This window comes from Rhinolophus sinicus, chromosome 14 (genome assembly GCF_057876585.1).
Source record: "Rhinolophus sinicus isolate RSI-liver-muscle chromosome 14, RSI-T2T, whole genome shotgun sequence".
Taxonomy (NCBI): Eukaryota; Metazoa; Chordata; class Mammalia; order Chiroptera; family Rhinolophidae; genus Rhinolophus; species Rhinolophus sinicus.
This window is the reverse complement of record NC_142514.1, coordinates 77,365,800-77,384,278: the sequence shown is the minus strand read 5'-3', so window position 1 is coordinate 77,384,278 and position 18,479 is coordinate 77,365,800. Positions and strand designations below refer to the sequence as shown.

General features: G+C 38.6%; 1 protein-coding gene across 10 annotated transcripts in view; it reads right to left on the bottom strand.

Moving 5' to 3' along the window:
• KIF13A (kinesin family member 13A) overlaps nt 1-18,479 on the bottom strand; it is a 187,089-nt gene that overhangs the window by 50,510 nt on the left and 118,100 nt on the right. For 6 of the 10 annotated variants that reach the window (XR_016018678.1, XM_074335179.2, XM_074335181.2 and 3 more), the window contains exons 11-17: nt 17,940-18,152; nt 15,427-15,537; nt 13,527-13,661; nt 10,448-10,578; nt 4,703-4,789; nt 4,436-4,602; nt 2,191-2,310 (exon numbers count right to left, since the gene is read on the bottom strand). Coding sequence is in view for 9 of the 10 variants with exons in the window: in XM_074335179.2 (XP_074191280.2) it covers nt 2,191-2,310; nt 4,436-4,602; nt 4,703-4,789; nt 10,448-10,578; nt 13,527-13,661; nt 15,427-15,537; nt 17,940-18,152 (964 nt within the window). In the remaining variant the exon portion in view is untranslated. The remainder of the gene's footprint in view (nt 1-2,190; nt 2,311-4,435; nt 4,603-4,702; nt 4,790-10,447; nt 10,579-13,526; nt 13,662-15,426; nt 15,538-17,939; nt 18,153-18,479) is intronic. The other 4 variants (XM_074335183.2, XM_074335185.2, XM_074335186.2 and 1 more) reach the window with 1 other exon arrangement.

Sequence of the window (18,479 nt, the reverse complement as noted above, 5' to 3'; positions counted from 1 at the left end):
TAGGCTTTAGGTTTAAAAAGTAAAGGACAGGTCCTCACCTTCCAATTATATTTATATAGAGCTTTATCGTCAAGGGCCTAACTTAGTGTTTATGAATATTTTCTAGAGAGAGAAAAGGGGAAAACACACTATTTTATAAAATTATAGGCTAGAGTTTTTGCTAAAAGACACTAAATAAGATAACTAATCCTTATTTCTACATGTTAGTCAGTGTTGTGTAGAAACACTCATGATCCCAAGTGGCAAAAGTAGAAGGGATTTCACCCCAGGGTTCCAAGCCGTGCAGAGGCAATGTGACCATGACTGTTGGAAACTGCTTTAGCAGTTGCCATGATGAACACCTATTACTCACCAGGCTTTGTCCTTGGCCACAAATCAACCTGTAAATAGGGAAGGGAGAGCAACTCAAAGCATTCCTCCCTAAGCCTGCCCCAGGGCAGCCTACCGTGTTTCCCCGAAAATAAGACGTAGCCGGACAATCAGCTCTAATGCATCTTTTGGAGCAAAAATTAATATAAGAACCAGTCTTATTTTAGTATAAGACCCAGTCTATAATATAATATAATAAATATAATATAATATAATATAATATAATATAATATAATATAATATAATATAATATAATATAAAATTAAATATAAATATAAATATAAATATAAATATAAATATAAATATAAATATAAATATAAATATAAAATGATATAATACCGAGTCTTATATTAATGTTTTGCTCCAAAAGACGCATTAGAGCTGATTGTCCGGCTAGGACTTATTTTCGGGGAAACAGGGTAGTAAGCCCTATCCAGGGACTTGGATCTGGCCATGCCCTGGTACAGGGTACAGGGGCTGAGGGCTGTTCGTTTTTTTTCAACTTCTGATCCTAACACAAGTCTGGAAACACCTGTCTCTTAGACATATTTGATAACATATTCTTTTCAAATTAATTAACCAGTTTCAAGCCTTTATCACTACACAGCCTATTTTTTAAATAGATCACCCTAATCAGCAAGTCAGTCTGACTCTATGATATGCCTTCGGACAGAAGCCAAAGATTATTTGGCCTGTTCTCAAACAACCAATCAACTACCAAGAGAATTGTCCAGTTTTATTTTTCTCCTATCACTTTTCTCCTTTTCAATGAAATGTTTTAAAACTCAGTGAGCCTGGCGCCGAAGGCCAAGATACCAAAGAGGTCAGCATTTTAGGAAGAGAGAAAAGACCACATTTACTTTGGGCAGAGTATTTCTCTTCTTCATCAGTTTATTCTCTACCTGGTATGTAACTATGAAATGAACTCCAACATATTTATCTGTTGTCAAGAATGGAAAACAGACAGTGGTAGTGGTGGTGTTTGCGGGGCATTTATGTGATAAAGAAAATTAGAATTAATTCACAACAAGAGGCCCAAAGTAATAAATTGGGGAAAAAAAGATCCTTTGGGAGAAAAAAAAACAACAACTTTTAATCCCAGATGGATTAAACAGGCTCTATGACCCTTCCCCAGCCCCTTAATTGCTCTTTACAGCTACCATTGACTCAGTGAAAACAGATGAGTGTCTGATTCCTAATTCTGAATCCTTGGGAAAGAGGCATTATCGTCTACAGATATGAGGTTTGCTTTTGCTCTTAATTCAAATGAATTGGGTTTCAGGTCATTATTCACTTGAGAGACTCAAAAATTATTGAGGTAACACAGGTAAATATATATTTGGACGAACGATGTTCTGACGGCTGTGCAGTTAACTGTAATTAAGTCATTACGTTTCCCCGAAAATAAGACCTAACAGGAAAAGAAACCCTAGCATGATTTTTCAGGATGATATCTCCTGAACATAAGCCCTAATGCATCTTTTGGAGCAAAGACCTGGTCTTATTTTCGGGGAAACACAGTAGTAACAGTAGCAATAACACTAAGAACACTTTCGTGCTGGCAGATACATGGGGAAAAAAGAGTAGCTACCAGATTTTAACCACTGGGAAGGCAGTGAAGTTGGGACATGGGGAGGCAGGGGTCTTAATTGAAAAGGGAACATTCCTCAATCATGAATACAGAGTAACTCCGCCAGGCAGAAAATGTCAGCTTCTTCCCAATCACGTTAGATTTTGCCAAAGCATGGAGCACCAGCATCAATCAGCAGCACGGCTACAAATCAGCCAAGCTCCCTCACACTAATGCCAATCAGTTAAAACCTTTATCCCAGCGCTTGTGGAGAAGCTTCGTCTGAAACCACAGGAGAGGGAAGAGAATCTTCAAATAGGACCACCAAGGGGATGACCACCAGGCAGACAGGCTTATTATCGGGAAGCCACCTAACAGCAGAGAGGAATCGCATCAACACTGTCCAGCCACCAGCATTTCAGCACTTGTATCAGAGTGTTTCTGTGTGCCCCACAGAGGGAAGCTCCATTTACTAGTGGAATTGGGTAAGCGGTGGGGTGGGGACAGGAAAGCATTACTTTTAAATAGATAAAATGAACTCTGGAGAGCAAGGCCTGATTTGGAATACAAATGGATAACTCACGTGAATACCAGGAGCCAGGCTACTGATGACTAATTGGTTTGGCTAAGAGGACTGGAGGAATTAACAAATGCTTACTAAATGCTCATTGGTTTCTTGGGTTTACAATGGATACCATAAGAAGCTAGCAATTGGATTAAATTAGAAATCTGTGGTGGGGGATGATGTACGATTAAATTGATACCACTGGGATACTCTGCAGAGCTAGAGGATAGAGATGTCTAGAATTTGGTAACCTCATCGAAAGAAATAAGCCCTCTTCAAATGGGTGTTTCTCCACCTGACATTTGGAGCCCGCACTGTCCTGTCACAGCCCACATCCATCTGGGCTTCCAAAACCCTCACTCACAGGCCTGGTGCTCAGGCACGTTGGTGAATGGCCGTTAATGTGATCCTGATGCCTGAGTGTCACTTTGGAATGTCTTTCAGGATTCTCCCATCGTGATGAGCAAGAAGCAACGTGGTCCACCATGTTGCAGGGCGAAAAACCCCAGGAGCTAATTTAATCCCTAATCTTAAGAATGTTTAAAAAGAGAAATTACCAAACTTCTTTCATGAAGGAATTTTTTTCTCCTTTTTTTGTTGTTGGTGTTCTATATACTTCATATTAATACATTACACTTGTTTCTCAATCTGGCCTTTTCTTCATATTCATTTTTATAATTAGAAAGGGGGGAACTTGAGGCTAAAAATCCGTAAATAAAGGACAAAATCTTTTTTCATGCAAAAGAATCCCCAATTTGATATGCCAGAGATCTGACTGACAATTCACTAGCCATGTTCAAATTCTCCCCAGATAGGCTTATTCAAAGAGCAGAGTGAAAAAGCAAACATTTAAGGGAAGAACTCAATTGTGAAAAACCAAAATGCTCTCCAAGCACCCTGTCAGGGAGAGGCTGCCTGTCAGAGGGCTCTCAGGGTTCCTGGAGTCCCTCCCTGGTTCGAGTTAGGGATCCCAGGTAGCCAAAGAACAGATAAATGGGAACGTGAGGTTGAACAAAGTCCAGAAACCAACTGGTTCAGGTGCTCCTGAATGTAGCCTCAACTGTGTTCTTGTAAAATAGTTCTCGTCCCAGAAATGTGGTTTTGTGCCTGGTAACAAGGGAACTTCCCTGTCCTGCTTCTAGGTCCCAGGTACTAAGTATGGCAATTAGGAGACTGGGAGATAGGAAAAGGAAAGAGCAGATTTATAAAATATCAAGCAAGGAAACTGTGGTGTGTATTTTATTGCATGTACATAAGTGTGTATGAGCACAGAAGAAAGAAGGGGTAAAGGACTTCCTTTCACACATAGAGGGGAAGAACTTTAACACAAACATTGAAAACTTTCTGGAAAGAGGGATCTAGAAATAACTCTTTAAGGAGAATCTCTTCCTCATTCTCCTCAAGCTGGAGTGTAGGTCAAGCAAAGAGCCCATAAAACCTTTTATTTTAGCCATCATTTTTGTAAAAGTTACCTGGGCATATTAAATAAGTCTGTTTGGGGGTATAATTTCCAGTTAAATTTATAGTAAAATGTTGTGACTTTAACCCCTCCATTAGACTCTGTTTGAAATTCCTGGATTCATACTCTCCTGGGGATTTTCATACTCTGAAGGACTCAGAAATGACAGGCCCAGTAATAAGTCTGATAAAGAATTCCATCACAGCCATTCAGTACTCTGGGACCATGGAAATGTTACCACAACTGCCTTGGAAACAAGGGAAGAGATTCCACCCACTTCCTGGTTACCTGAGTGAGAAGACCAAGCCCTAGAATTTTTAATTCACCCCTCACTGATGGCCTTTTTAAGGCATTAGCAATTTTATGTGTCTAAATTTCAGAATGACACTACTTTTATACGTACTTATACCTCCTTGAACTGTGTGAGGTTAAGAACTGCCCAAGATGAATGAATCCAGAGTGAGGGCCTTACCATTACTATTCAGTGTTTTCATGATAACCTCCATCTGTGCAAATTCATAGTTATAGTCTGGTTCCGAGGAAGCTTCACTGGCTGCGTCCAGGTCATGTTCTGGAGGGCCTGTTTCTCTTTCAAAGTCTTTCAACCAATCTCGCCGTTTCCTCTTAGGTAAATTAATTCTGTGGGTTTTTTCACCATTAGAGAAAATCAACTTGTTTTACACTCAGAGAACAGAAAAAAAAATGTATATGAACATATTAGTGAACACAAAGATATTACCTAAAAAAGTGGTTATTTCCCCACAGGATTCTGTCACCGTGCCACAGCTGGGTGGTACTACATACAAGGGTGCCATTTACACAGGACCTGAAGGAACATCAGGGAAAATGTTAGCTGAATGGTAAAGAGCACAAAACCAGTCTCAGTAGCCAAAGAATAACTTGGGGAACTGTCTCTTAACAGACGTATTCTACTAATACCTGAAGAAGCAACAGCAGCAGTATAACCACTATCGAAACACATGATGGAAGCAATGATGATCAAGGGCTGCCAATGTCTTTTAAAGAGAGAGAACCTGACACAATGTGCTCCTGTAGGAGACAGACACCAACACCTATGGAATATTCTTGTAAAAATGTAAGCTGAATCTGATCAAGCTTCTGTACCTAAATAACAATGTAGGATACACAGAGGACAGTGGAAGATGATAAATCATGCCACGGGATGCAACGAGCCAAATGCTGATGACAGAAAACTCGAGGACCAGAGTGTTCAACAAATAAAATGCAAGGAAAAAGAAGTGGGGGGTCAGGGAGGAACAAAGGGAGGGGGAACCCACAGACTAAAAGAGACCTAAGAGACATAACAACCAATGGCAAAGGTTAAATCCTATCTGGATCCTGATCTCAAGAAACAACTGAAAAAGAACACTTATGAGACACAAGCGGGGAAATCTGAACACTGACTGGGTATATGATGATTAATCAAGAATTATCATTAATTATTTTAGGTATGATGGTATTGAAGATATGTTTAAGAATCCTCGTCTTTGAGAAATACAAACTGAGATATTTGTGACACAGTCATAATGTCTGGAATTTGCTGTAAAATAACCCAGAGGGGAGGGAGGAGGAGATGGAGGGAGGGCATGTAAATAAAACAAAATTGTCCATGGACAAGTTGTACATTCCAAAGCTGAATTATGGACATATTGGGGTTCGTTCTACTATTCTTTCCACTTTCATAGGTTTGAAATTTTCCCTAATAATTAGGGAAAACAAAAAGAATACTATGTTTAAATCCCAAATAGCTACCAGATTATAAAAACAAAGCAAACAACTGGGGGTGGGGAGACCATCTTTGTTTTCACACCATACATGATGTACACCATGTCTCTCAGATTGCGCTGGCCTACGTGTCTGGGACGTGTAGCTGTCGAGGGGCTGTGAAGTCAGCTGCCTGAATAACCCACTGCAAAAGCTTTCATAGGGTTTCCTTCTTATTACAAGATCTCATCAACTGATGCTTTGACAAAGTTAAAGCATAGTCACTGTGACACTTTTTAGGGGGAGAGGAAAAGTCCTCTAGAACTTTTTAGCACTGACAATTTTAGACTTCTCATAAATGTTTTCTTCAGTTAAAAAAGTTTTGTTGGTAGAAAGAATTAATTAACTAATTAATTAAAGTTTAAAGGACTGTCAGGAGAAGTTTAATGGAAAAATAATGAATATTATTTTAATAAGTTACTTTTCTCATATAATCGCATCTGGCTCCTAATATTTACAGGTCTCTAAAGCTTAGAGTAATGGAATAAGTAGGACTCATATATGAAAATAATCACTCCTTCATAGTAATATTTCAAATCTGGTGGCTACCTTTGTCTTTATAAAAATACTCTGGAAATAACATCTTAAATGTTTTTAATCTGTCATACATAAACATGATAAAACTTCAGTGCTATGTTTATACTAACATGCCCCCTTTATTCTTGCCAATCAAAATGACTCTCAACTTTGTAACTTAAGCTTCAAAAGTCCGTATCCCATCTGTCTGCAGTTATGAACCTATTTATTCATGTGCAAAATGGGAAAATGAAATCAGAATATATATGTCAGTCTACACATATAGACATATGTATACATATGCGTATATACACATTTACCAAATGGATGTTTTTTGTTTGTTTTTTTGAAAAGTTTTATAAAATACCTATCGCTTCTAACTAAAAAAATATTCATTAGTCACTTTTTTAAGGAAAATATTGCCCATTGTTTACTAAGGTATCTAAAAAGCCCTCCAGAAATGTTATTAATAGCAGATGATCAATCATAGAAATGTGTCTCTCGGCAATCTTTAAAACTTGAATTATGACTTAAAATACTCAGTTCCTGATTCTCACTAGCCATATTTCAATGCTCAGGAGCACCATCTAGCTATTGGCTACCAAAGTGGTCTTAGCCGTTATAGACCCTTTCCATTATCTTAGAAACATCTAATGGGCAGTGTTATTCTAGAATAAAACTAAAAACAGTTCCAGAGCAAATGAGAGAGGAACACCATAAGCTTTGTCTCCCTTAACTTGATAACTCTTGTGATAATTTGTATCTTTAGAGACTTCACACACACACACACACACACACACACACACACACACGCTGAACACACATATAAACATCTCACTTTGCTGTTTATAGTATGTTCTTCTTACAATAATAAAAAAAAGAAAAAGTTATGGAAACTGCCTGGTTTGGTAATGCACCCAAGCCAAGAAACTAGCATAAAAATTTCTAGTTGGACATATGCCTGGTGTGCTTGGAAGAAACAAATATAAAACCTCTTTGCATGAATTTATGTACCCTAACCCAGGCCACAAAACTCCTACAGATAAACTGCTGAAGATGAGTGCAACTAAGAAATCACGAACTGCTTTAGGAAGCAAGGTTATCAGCAGATACAAAAGAGTTGGATTGAGTCCCCACAACTTCAGACAGGAGAATGAAAAAATAAAGACAATAACTAAAAATAAAATTATTAAACACATACAACAGAGTAAAAACAAAACTACCAATAGACCAGGCATAAAAAATGGAGTTCCTGAATTTCTACAAATGAAAAATAGAGACACTGAAATTAAGAACTCAGTAGAATGGCTAAGCAGCAGTCGAGATATGACTAAAGAACAAATTAGTGGACTTGAGTATAGATTTGAAGAAATAATGACAGTCTCTTAACCCCATGCCCTTCTCTTGCTCTGTCCTCAATCCCATTTCCATCTTCACTACCACGATTCTTGACCCACTTTCTCACCTTCCTTCTCTATTCTTAGCATTTTTCCTTCTATACCCATGACTATGTGGGACCTAAATATCCCAAGGTTCCTAGTGTCTTCCTAATTGCTACACCTAATTTAATCTTTTTAGTTCTATTTTGACCTCTTCTTCCTTAAAATTTTCTCTTCCCTTGGCTTCCATGATTACATCCTGCTCAATCTCTATTGACTCCTACTGACTCCCTGGCTCCCTTGTCTAAGGCTCCTTCATGGACTATCCTCAGACCATCCGAAACCTTAGTTTAATCCTTCCACTACACACTCTAGATCTACTTTCACGACAGGCAAAACTGGTAGCGCCCAATGCTCTATCTTTAGTATAGCTTTATAGCACTATATCGAACATCCTACTGGATAGCGCCACATCAATATTTCGAGGAAACCTCAAAGTATCCCAAACAGAACTCATTACCACTCCTTACTGTCAGCATCCAAGACTGTTCCTTCTGTTGTATTCCCTATTTTGGTTCAGCAGCACCACTATTTACCTGATCTCTCAAGACAAAAACATGTAATCACTGCTGACTTCTCCTTTTCCTTCACTGACTGAGTCCCCATCCTGTCCCCAAGCAGATTACTACAACTTGCTGACTTTCAAATAATTCTCAAATACATTTTGTTCTTTACCTTTACTGCACTTGCTGTGGTCCTATAACCATATCATAAAATATATCCTAACTGATCTCCCTTTCTCCATCCTACAAACACCCTACACTTCCACCGTAATCAGACTTGCAAGTTATAAAGATTAGTTTAGAAAAAGCACTTATTGTCCTATATAATAAATGTGACTTCTATACATTTTCTTCCATCAGGCTTTAAGCTCCTATACTTGGGCAGTCCCGGTACAAAGCCTGAAGCAGAGTACACTAAATGAATGAACCGCTACCCTGGGGTTCCAGGAAAGAAGGACATTGGGCAGGATGGGGGGAGGAAAAGAGTATGATAAAAAAACTGGAATTAAAATTGGGTATGAGAAAATTTGCTGATTAAAATGATTTACAGACATAGTGTTAGAAGAGAATATGATCAAATCATCAAGTTGTACACTTTAAATATATATAATTTTATTTGTCAACTATATCTCAATTAAGCTGAAAAAAAGAGTATGAAAAATAATTCAGAGCTTCTAATAGAGGAGGATACAGTATAAGGTAAGAAACTATTTGAATTTGGAATAAGTAAATACTATTTCACCATTAAATATCTTAATAATTATATCACTATACCACAAGACCTACAAAATTTCATGCATCATGTGTGCTATTATTATTAGTCTCAGTTTCTCATCACTTAGAAATTTATATGGCCAATTTTAACAGAATAATTTGAAATAAATGTAATGTTTTTTTCATGAAAATTAGTGCTCTGAATTACAATATTTATGCATTAATGAATATTGTTTTAGAACTTCATTTAAACTTTATACCTCTTTATTAAATAATTTAAGACATAATTTCATAGAAATGAAACAGTAAATATATTATCCATCAATTCTCAAAATTTACATATTATAGCCTCGTTTAGTAATTTTTCAAAACAATGGAGTTATCTGATTAACTGCTTTTTACACAATGCATTACACAGAGTAACAACTAGTTTTATTCAACATTCATATGTGTCAGGCACTGAGACAAGTGATTCACTGTATTTTGCCATGTATAATAGACACTTTTTTGCCCAAATTTGAGGGGAAAATAAGGATGCACATTACACATGGGTAGTATTAATTCCGTATCTATATACGTTTTTATACGTAGCTATACATGTTTATACGTATCTATATATGTTCTTAATTCTTTTATTTATGCTTATGAATTAAAAGCGTAACTCTAGAAATCAATGACAATATCCATATACAAAATAATACCTTGGAATATGATAATCAGTTTTGTTGAACTTATGAAGAACTTGCAACAACGAAGAGTTCTTGGCCTTCTATGATGCATAAATATCATAAATTTGCTACCAGTATATAAAATGTCCTGTACCTTGTATCTGTTCTTGTGTTTTGTAACTATTTGTTATATAAAATTTCTTATACCATAATGTTTAAAAATAAATGCTAAAATTTCTTTATAATACAAAAAACAAGCACCTAAATGTAACAAATAAAATTTTGAAGTAAAAAATTAAAGCAAGATGGTAAGGGGGGTGGGGGGTGGGAGACGAGGGTAAGGGGGATCGAATATATGGTGATGGAAGGAGAACTGACTCTGGGTGATGAACACACAATGGGATTTATAGATGATGTAATACAGAATTGTACACCTGAAATCTATGTAATTTTACTAACAATTATCACCCCAATAAATTTAATAAAATAAAATTAAAAAAAAAAAATTAAAGCAAAAATGTTTTTCCCTGAAAGTTTGGGCCAAAAATGTGGTGCGCATATAATACAGGGCAAAATATGGTACACGTTTTGTCTACTATTAGCCCCACTTACCACATTAGGAAATTGAAGTTCAGATAAAAGAAGTATATTCTCCAAAACAACCTAGCCAGTCAAGGCAGCCTATCCCAAATACGGTGCTTGAAATGTTGCTTTCCAACTCTCTATAATTGGAAAGCTATTCCCACAGACCCACTGTAGCCTTAACTTTGGTAAAACTGAAGCAAATAGATAGAAAGGGGCGGTGTTCTTCTAAAAATAAGGCACACAAGATATGTTAGGCAGCCATTTACTTTCTTACCTTGCATTTTCTTTTGGAGTAAGGGTGACATCGCCATCAGATGCAATATCAATCTCACAGTGCTCAGGCTGAATCCCTATACCAAAGAGCTGGATGTCCTGAGAGGTGTCTGCACCCACCCTCGAGTGGTCCTAGGACAGAGTATTAAAGAAAGTTGGGCCGGCCTGGTGGCTCAGGCAGTTAGAGCTCCATGTTCCTATCTCTGAAGGTTGCCAGCTCGATTCCCACATGGGCCGGTGGGCTCTCAACCACAAGGTTGCCAGTTCAACTCCTCGAGTCCTGCAAGGGATGGTGGGCTCCACCCCCTGCAACTAAGCTTGAACACGGCACCTTGAGCTGAGCTGCCTCCTGGATGGCCCAGTTGGTTGGAGCACGGGCTCTCAACCCCAAGGTTGCCAGCTCAATTCAAGTCCCGCAAGGGATGGTGGGCAGCACCCCCTGCAACTAAGACTGAACACGGCACCTTGAGCTGAGCTGCCGCTGAGCTCCCAGATGGCTCAGTTGCTTAGAGCACATCCTCTCAACCACGAGGTTGTCAGTTCGATTCCTCGTCTCCTGCAAGGGATGGTGGGCAGCGCCCCCTGCAACTAACATTGAACACGGCACCTTGAGCTGAGCTGTTGCTGAGCTCCTGGATGGCTCAGTTGGTTGGAATGCGTCCTCTCAACCACAAGGTTGCCGGTTCGACATCCCACAAGGGATGGTGGGCTGTGCCCCCTACAACTAGAAAACAGCAACTGGACCTGGAGCTGACCTGCGCCCTCCACAACTAAGACTGAAAGGACAACAACTTGAAGCTGAACGGCACCCTCCACAACTAAGATTGCAAGGACAACAACTTGACTTGGAAAAAAGTCCTGGAAGTACACACTGTTCCCCAATAAAGTCCTGTTCCCCTTCCCCAATAAAATCTTTAAAAAAAAAAAAAAAGAAAGAAAAGAAAACACCCACACTTAAAGTATCTCAACAAAAATTTATCATGATCAAGTTCAATAACCCAAAAGCAAATACATGATAATATTAAATGTATCAGACAGGAGATCTAAGATATCTGGAACATAAGTCAAAAGCTTACCCTAACACACTAAATTTTTAAAAAATGTTTAAACACAATTGTGGAAAATACCCTGATCAACAGTGATTAGATACTGCTTTCAAATATAAGGAAATTGGACTTGACAGAATACCTTGAGTTCCAATTTTAATTTGACAGCTCACTACTGATGTGACCCCAGACAAACCATTTCACTCTCTGAGCTTCGGTTTCTTTTTTCTTTTCTTTTCTTTTGCAAAACCAGGACAATATTATCAATTTAATTTACTTAACAAGATTCTTTTAAGGAACACCTGAGTTAACAGCGAAAGTGCCTTGAAAACAGCAATAGAAATTTAAGAACCATTAAAAGTAGTTTCATCAAAAGTCATAATCTAAAATATGTAACTTTTAAAATGTTAAAGAGTTGAGCACCTAATACTAATATTACACAGAGTAGTAAGGCCTGCCGGTTGTACAATGTACAGACTGGCGTGATTCTAAGGACCTCAAACCTCACACATGTGGACTGTGACCCCTTTGTTTTTTCTTTTATTCTAAAAATCATTTAATCACTATGATAACAATACTTTTCTATTCAGCAGAGAAACTGTAAGGCCTGCTGTTCCAAAACTAAGATTTCAGAAACAATTCCTTACCCCTTAATCATTTCCTGAACAGACCTCTTAAGGTACGAGCAGGCCTTACAGTTTCTTGTTAGTAGACTCGCAACAAGTCGGGGGCTATTTGTGCCATATTATGTCTCTGCAAAAAGTAGAATAGAAAGGATGACAGAAGACTGAGCTCTTTGCCTCCATTCTAGCTTATTCTCCACTGCGTTTTGTATATTCACCAGCAGATGTGAACAAGGTGCCTATCTAACCTTTCACAAGGGGGTAATTTCTCTGCTTTTAGAGATTTAGTGTGTGGACAGTGTACACAAGCTGCCTTCAAGTCCCTAGGTCCCTAATCCTTGACAGTTATTTAAATACATGCATACATATATTTATATACCACCATAACTCAGAAATGGTTTGTATGATTAAAAATGCCCTCATGGTGAGCTGAGTGCCCTGTGTCAGTTGGGATACCCTAATTCAAACAGATGTCTTATTTCTCCCTTAACAAAATAAGCCAGCATTTCTAATAATAGGGTCTGTGAACCTCTGGGGTCTCACAGAACCATTCAAGAGGCTCATGAGGTCAAAACTACTGGAATACAAATACTACGATATTATTTGTTTTGTGCTCTTATTTTATCGCAAGCATACAGTGTTTCCCAGAGGCTACATGATGTGTGATGTCATGACTATGAAGATTAGTGGACTGAATGTTTGCACGTTTGTATTTTTAAATGTTCCCAGCTTTAGTATCGAATATAGTAAATACAGACACTATAACTCAGATATACAAAAGTTCTTGGGAGTCCTTGATACATTTCTAAAGAGTGCAAATGGGTCCTGAAGCTAAACAGTTTGGGAACTGCTGCAACAAGCCATCCATCGTGGTCAGTGGCATACCCTGACGCCAAAGTGCCAAATCCAAAAGGCCACATCCCATCGCCACACTTGACAGTGATTATGGGACCAAAAGTTATTTCCTGAGTATGTAGGTCTAGAAAAGATAGATATAAAAGAACCCTCGCTGTCGAATCTACCACAAGCGTTTGTTCTAGCCTTATGCTGATCTTGAAATCTCCTTAGAATTACCCAGGAGCACAACTGTGACTCTCCAGAGCGTCTCAGGATCTTTGTGATGAAACCCAGATATCCCCAGAATCCTTGTCGCCACAGCCAGGGATCACCTTGACACTCTCAGTGACCCACCTGTGCCCCTCTGATGCCCCAACTGTAAAGCCCCAGGACAACACAAAACAGCTGTTTTTCATTCTCAGTGGTGGCCTGACTGTACCATGAATCCTCTTACTTTTAACAAGGGCTAAGCTGGATACAAAAGGCAAAATCATGGGGCCAGGCATCCAGATCCAATTGGGAGTGGGACATGACTGACTCAGGATGCCAGCTATGTATTTATATACCCTCTTACCTTTAAATAATAAACCAGAAGTTCATTGAGAGCAGGGTCTGCATTCAGGTTGACTAAGTAGCATTTGTCATCCCCCACCTTGATACCAGACGTCTCCAGGGAAATCCCCATGCTTTCAAGTTGTCGCTGTCTCTCCTGTGCACAAAGCAGACAAAAGCTGGGAACTCTATTTGTTGCTCTATTCACCACATGTATCCATGGAAAGTGTAAGTCACTGTTTCTGGGGACAATGCCAATGAAATTACTCATTCCACTCAGCTCAACCAAGTTTACTTACAGCCTAAAATGTGTGACATCTTGCAACAGTGTTCTGGGGACATCAAGGCGGAACCAGCCACCACCTTGCACTTAAGGGGCTTACTTTCCAGCAGAGGAGAAAGACCATGTAACTGGGATCAAAAGAGAGCCCTGTGCCACTGGAGAGGAACACGCTCCGGGCTTCACAGGAGGGAGGTCAGGATAGGTTAGGAGAGCAGGAAGGCTTCAGGAAGAGAATACACTGTAGGTGGTTCTTGAAGCAGAAGAAGAATTTCAACAGGAAGAAATGAGGGAGTAGCAAGATAAGGGTAGGGTGTGCTGGGGTAGAGCACAGGAAAGCAGAGTACAGACTCTGGGCATCCTGGAGGAGTTCCGGGGCCAAGAACCCCTAGCAAATGTGGGAAAGTAGTGAGAGATGGAGCTGGAAAAGCAGATTGGGTCCCTACTGCAGAGGGTCTTGAATTCATTCATTCATTCATTCATTCACTCATTTATTCATTCAAGACATATTTATGTAACAGGTACTGATCTAGGACCGAGCAAACTACAGCAAATAAAATAATGCCCCCTCTTTCATGAAAACATATATTCTAGTGGAAAGAGATGGACCATAAAAAAACAGATGAGTAAATACATAGAATTTCCAATGGGGTTAAGTGCTATGGCAAAACATTAAGCAACCAAGAGGAATAGGAAGTTGCTGTGTGTGTGTGTGTGCATGCGCGCATGTGTGCGAGAGAGAGAGAGAGAGAGAGAAAGAGAGAGAGAGAGAGAGAGAGAGAGAGAGAGAGAGAGAGGAGAGAGAGATAAAAACATAAGCAAACAAAAAACATAAGCAAACAGCTGGACTAGATCCCAGTTACTGCTTTCGAGCTACTTGATTGGGATGGTCTAGTATTTCCAAGTGGTCACTGAGCTTAAAATGTTTATGAAATGCATAGTGTAGAGATTCATAAGACACACACACACGCAGAATTAGTCCTTGTTTTATAGTTTATCTCAAGTAAAATTCATATGGCATTGTCTAACAAGCCCAGAGAATCAAATGCTTTGGAAAAACTATGATGTACAGTATGTTACAAATGCTCTGTCAGTCAGGTAGCCATGTGCTACCTGTGATCTAAAATCACAAAACAGATTTTTATTTAAATGTAAAAAGCAGGAAATATTAAAGATATTTGCTGTATCATGTCTGTCCAAATTCAGTACTCTCCAACACTTCTAGCAAATACGCAGAGGGTACCAAAAAAATGTTTACATATTTTAAGAAAGGAAAACTGTATTAAAATTGTAATACTCAGTATACACAAATAACAAAAGATGAACACAAGTCACATTTGACTTCTGCAATTACAAGAGGTGCTCAAAGCAGTTACCATCAGCGTCCAGACACTTCTGATTACGGCAAACTACTGCTTGAGCAACGCTGACCACTTGTATATATTTTTTTGGCACCCCCGGTGTATGAACCAAATTGTAGTTGATAAAAGACACAAAGCACCTAAAACTGATCTTTACAGTCTCTAGTTCAGCAGAAAAAGGTTATCAAAGGACTTTCTGAGGATGACAAGTGACTGACAATACAGAAAAGATAGCAAATGAAAGAGAATCACAATATTTTAGGTTTAAATTACCCAGCTACCTGTGCAATTTCTTCTGTTTTCCTTAGCTTCTCTTCCCAAGTCACTGTTAGTTCTTTTATCAGCTTTTCAGACTCTTCAAGCTTCTCTTTCAATTCAGGGGCCTTCATAGCCTTTAAAATGAAACCAGAGCTATCTGATTTTCTAATTTTTTCCACTATTATAAGCAAGACAATCATTTATTGTCCTTCTTAAGCAGTTATCAACAGTCTGTTGGAAGCAATTAAGTCATACACTGTCAGGGTGGGTTTTGGACCTTTATTAATCAAGTGAAATGTAAGAGGCAGATGGCTGCTACTATTTGAAGGAGAAAAAGAAATACTAGTGCCCTGAATTAAACTGATACAAATCATGACAGAGTAATTTTATCCATCATACTTAAATTTCACATTTAAAGACTTAAAAGAGGCTAAAATTCATCTTCAAAATAGAAAGTAAGAAAAAAGGTTACTTAAGTAGATTTCTTTTTCAATGTGACAGAGATCAATGCACATCACCAATAAAGACATTCCAGTTATATTAACCTACCAGGGAAGGTGACAATTCTTCTCATTCATTTTAAAATTTCAATCAGGGACCTTTAAACTACTTTACATATTGATGGTAATATAAGCTTAGCATATTTATTATTCACTTGGATGCAGGACATCTGGTTAAAAGAGCAAAAATTTCCCTCTTGTTTGTTCAGTGAGAACAACTGAGGGGTCTAAAGACAGACATATGTAGCTTGAAAACATGGGAAGGCCTTTACTTGGCAACAGTATGTTTTGACACCCTACAACAACATGAGCCTCTAGAGAGCACTTATAACCTTATGAACAAGAAAGATAGTAGAGCTGGGACAAGAAGCTGAAGTGACAATGATCTGGAAGCCGGCCAGGGATGCCGAGCCTCACAGTATTAATATACCCTTAGAGTGACATTCATTGCTAGATACAGGGGTACACGTGAACATTCTGGATGAACCCTCTGTGGCTCCTCTCTCCTTCAGCCAGGCAATGTTCTGGCCAACTGGCATCAAGTATATGGTCACAGTGGAAATGCAGATTCAGAGACAAGAGGAAAGAAGTAAATCATTCACCTTTAAACAAATTCACCTTTAAACAAAATGTTATCAGCATTTTGATTTTTCAGGTATTTTGCTATTGTTCTTTGCATCAATTAAAAAATTTATGTTCGATGTACTGAATGACAATTATAATGCTGCTAATCACAAAAAGAGCAACATTTATTGAGCACTTAGGATGTGCAATGCACTGTTGTAAGTGCCTTCCAGTATCAGTGTTGTACTAGGGGTTAGGGATGAAAAAAGTTAATAAAACACAGCTTCTTGAACTACAGGAGCTCACACCCTGGAAGAAGAGAAAGACATGTAAACAAAAATTATAATGCAACTGCCAGGATCACCAATTAATGGAGCATTCAGATCCCTGACTTCACTCCCTTTTGCTTGTTTTATCTCCCATTGATGACTTTTGTGATTAGATAAGCCAATAAAAAGGATTTAAACAGTGCCTAGTATGAAAGTGCTCAATCAATAATGGCTGTTACTATTTTTTTTTCCCACACTAAAATCTCTCCCAACTGAAGTGGGGTCAGAAGAGGGTAGTGTGAAGGAATGTGAACTCAAAAGCCTTAGGTACACACCCAAGTCCTGGCATGCAGAAGGAAGCCTCTGACTTCACCTAAGATACTTGGCCTACATCTCAGTCATTACCTATTTCAAATGAGACAGCACCTTACCCAGTAACTTACATAAAGCAACAGCCATTAGGAAGAGGGTGTGATTACTAAAGTATGGGCAAAGCCAAGAAAAGGTGGCAGTGATGCAAACATACTGATTTTGTTTCCTCCCAGGAGCTGATACAAATGAGAAAAAAAATAAAATATTTCTGAATTATTCCTAACATTTAATTATCCTTGATCATGCTATCTTCCACGACTTAGAGAGAGGATGACACACAACTAACTTCTCTGTAAACTGCAAGGCCCTTTGGAAATATAGTCTACAGTGTTAATAAAAACAGCACACTTGGTTCTTAGGATTTCACACTGGAAGAGTTCTGTGTCCTCAACGGTCAACTGATTTACTACAGCAAACAATTAGGCAGTAGCAGCAACTCTCTCCCAATTGTCTGCTTCCTTGACTGTAAGTTCCTAGGACAAAAGTCTTACATTACTCATGCTGTCTTCACAATGCTTAGCATGCAGTAGACACCAATTGACACCACAATGTTGAACCACATGGAGATGACCTAGAACTTCAAGCAAGCATGTCTTTACCACTCAGATATCACATGCCAGAGTACTTCAACTACAGGGAGCACCAGGCTGGTTTCCGATTTTTTATTTTTTAAATCATAGTTGATTATAATGCCATATTTCTGGTATACAACATAGTGATTAGACATTTATATACCTTACGCAACTATCACCGCAATAAGTCTAGTACCTGCCTGTCACCATACATGGTTATTACAATATTATTGACAACATTTCCTGTGCTGCACATTACCTCAGCCTGGGAGAGCTGCTCTCTCAGTTTCTCGACTTCCTCACGCAGCTCCCGGATGACTTTTGCATTGGGATCCTCATTTACAATGGCATGATTAACAATTCTTTTGGCTCGATCTGCATATCGTAACGTGGAGAGTGTTTCTTCATAGTTGTCTGCTGCTGGGCTAATGGTGGCTATCATAGAGGTCTGACTGTTGCCACCCAAATTGTCCTGAAAAATATTTCAAATAGCATCTTGGAAACAAGGCCCATTCCACGCACAACATGTATGATGAAAGCAGTAAACATGCATGTATGACATTATTCTCTGTGAAGAAAATGCTATGTGGAAATGGGCTTGTATTTCATAAATAATTTTATGGCAAGATGAAATGGGGCCTCTATAGTCACAACAATGAATAATGCCCACCCAACAGCACTATAATGAAATAAAAGGCAATAGAAACCAATAGAAACGAGTTTTCATTCTGTGTTCCTAGGAATTAGGATAACAGTACAGTATTGTCGTTGCTCACTGTATATTTAGTTAGCTTTGTAC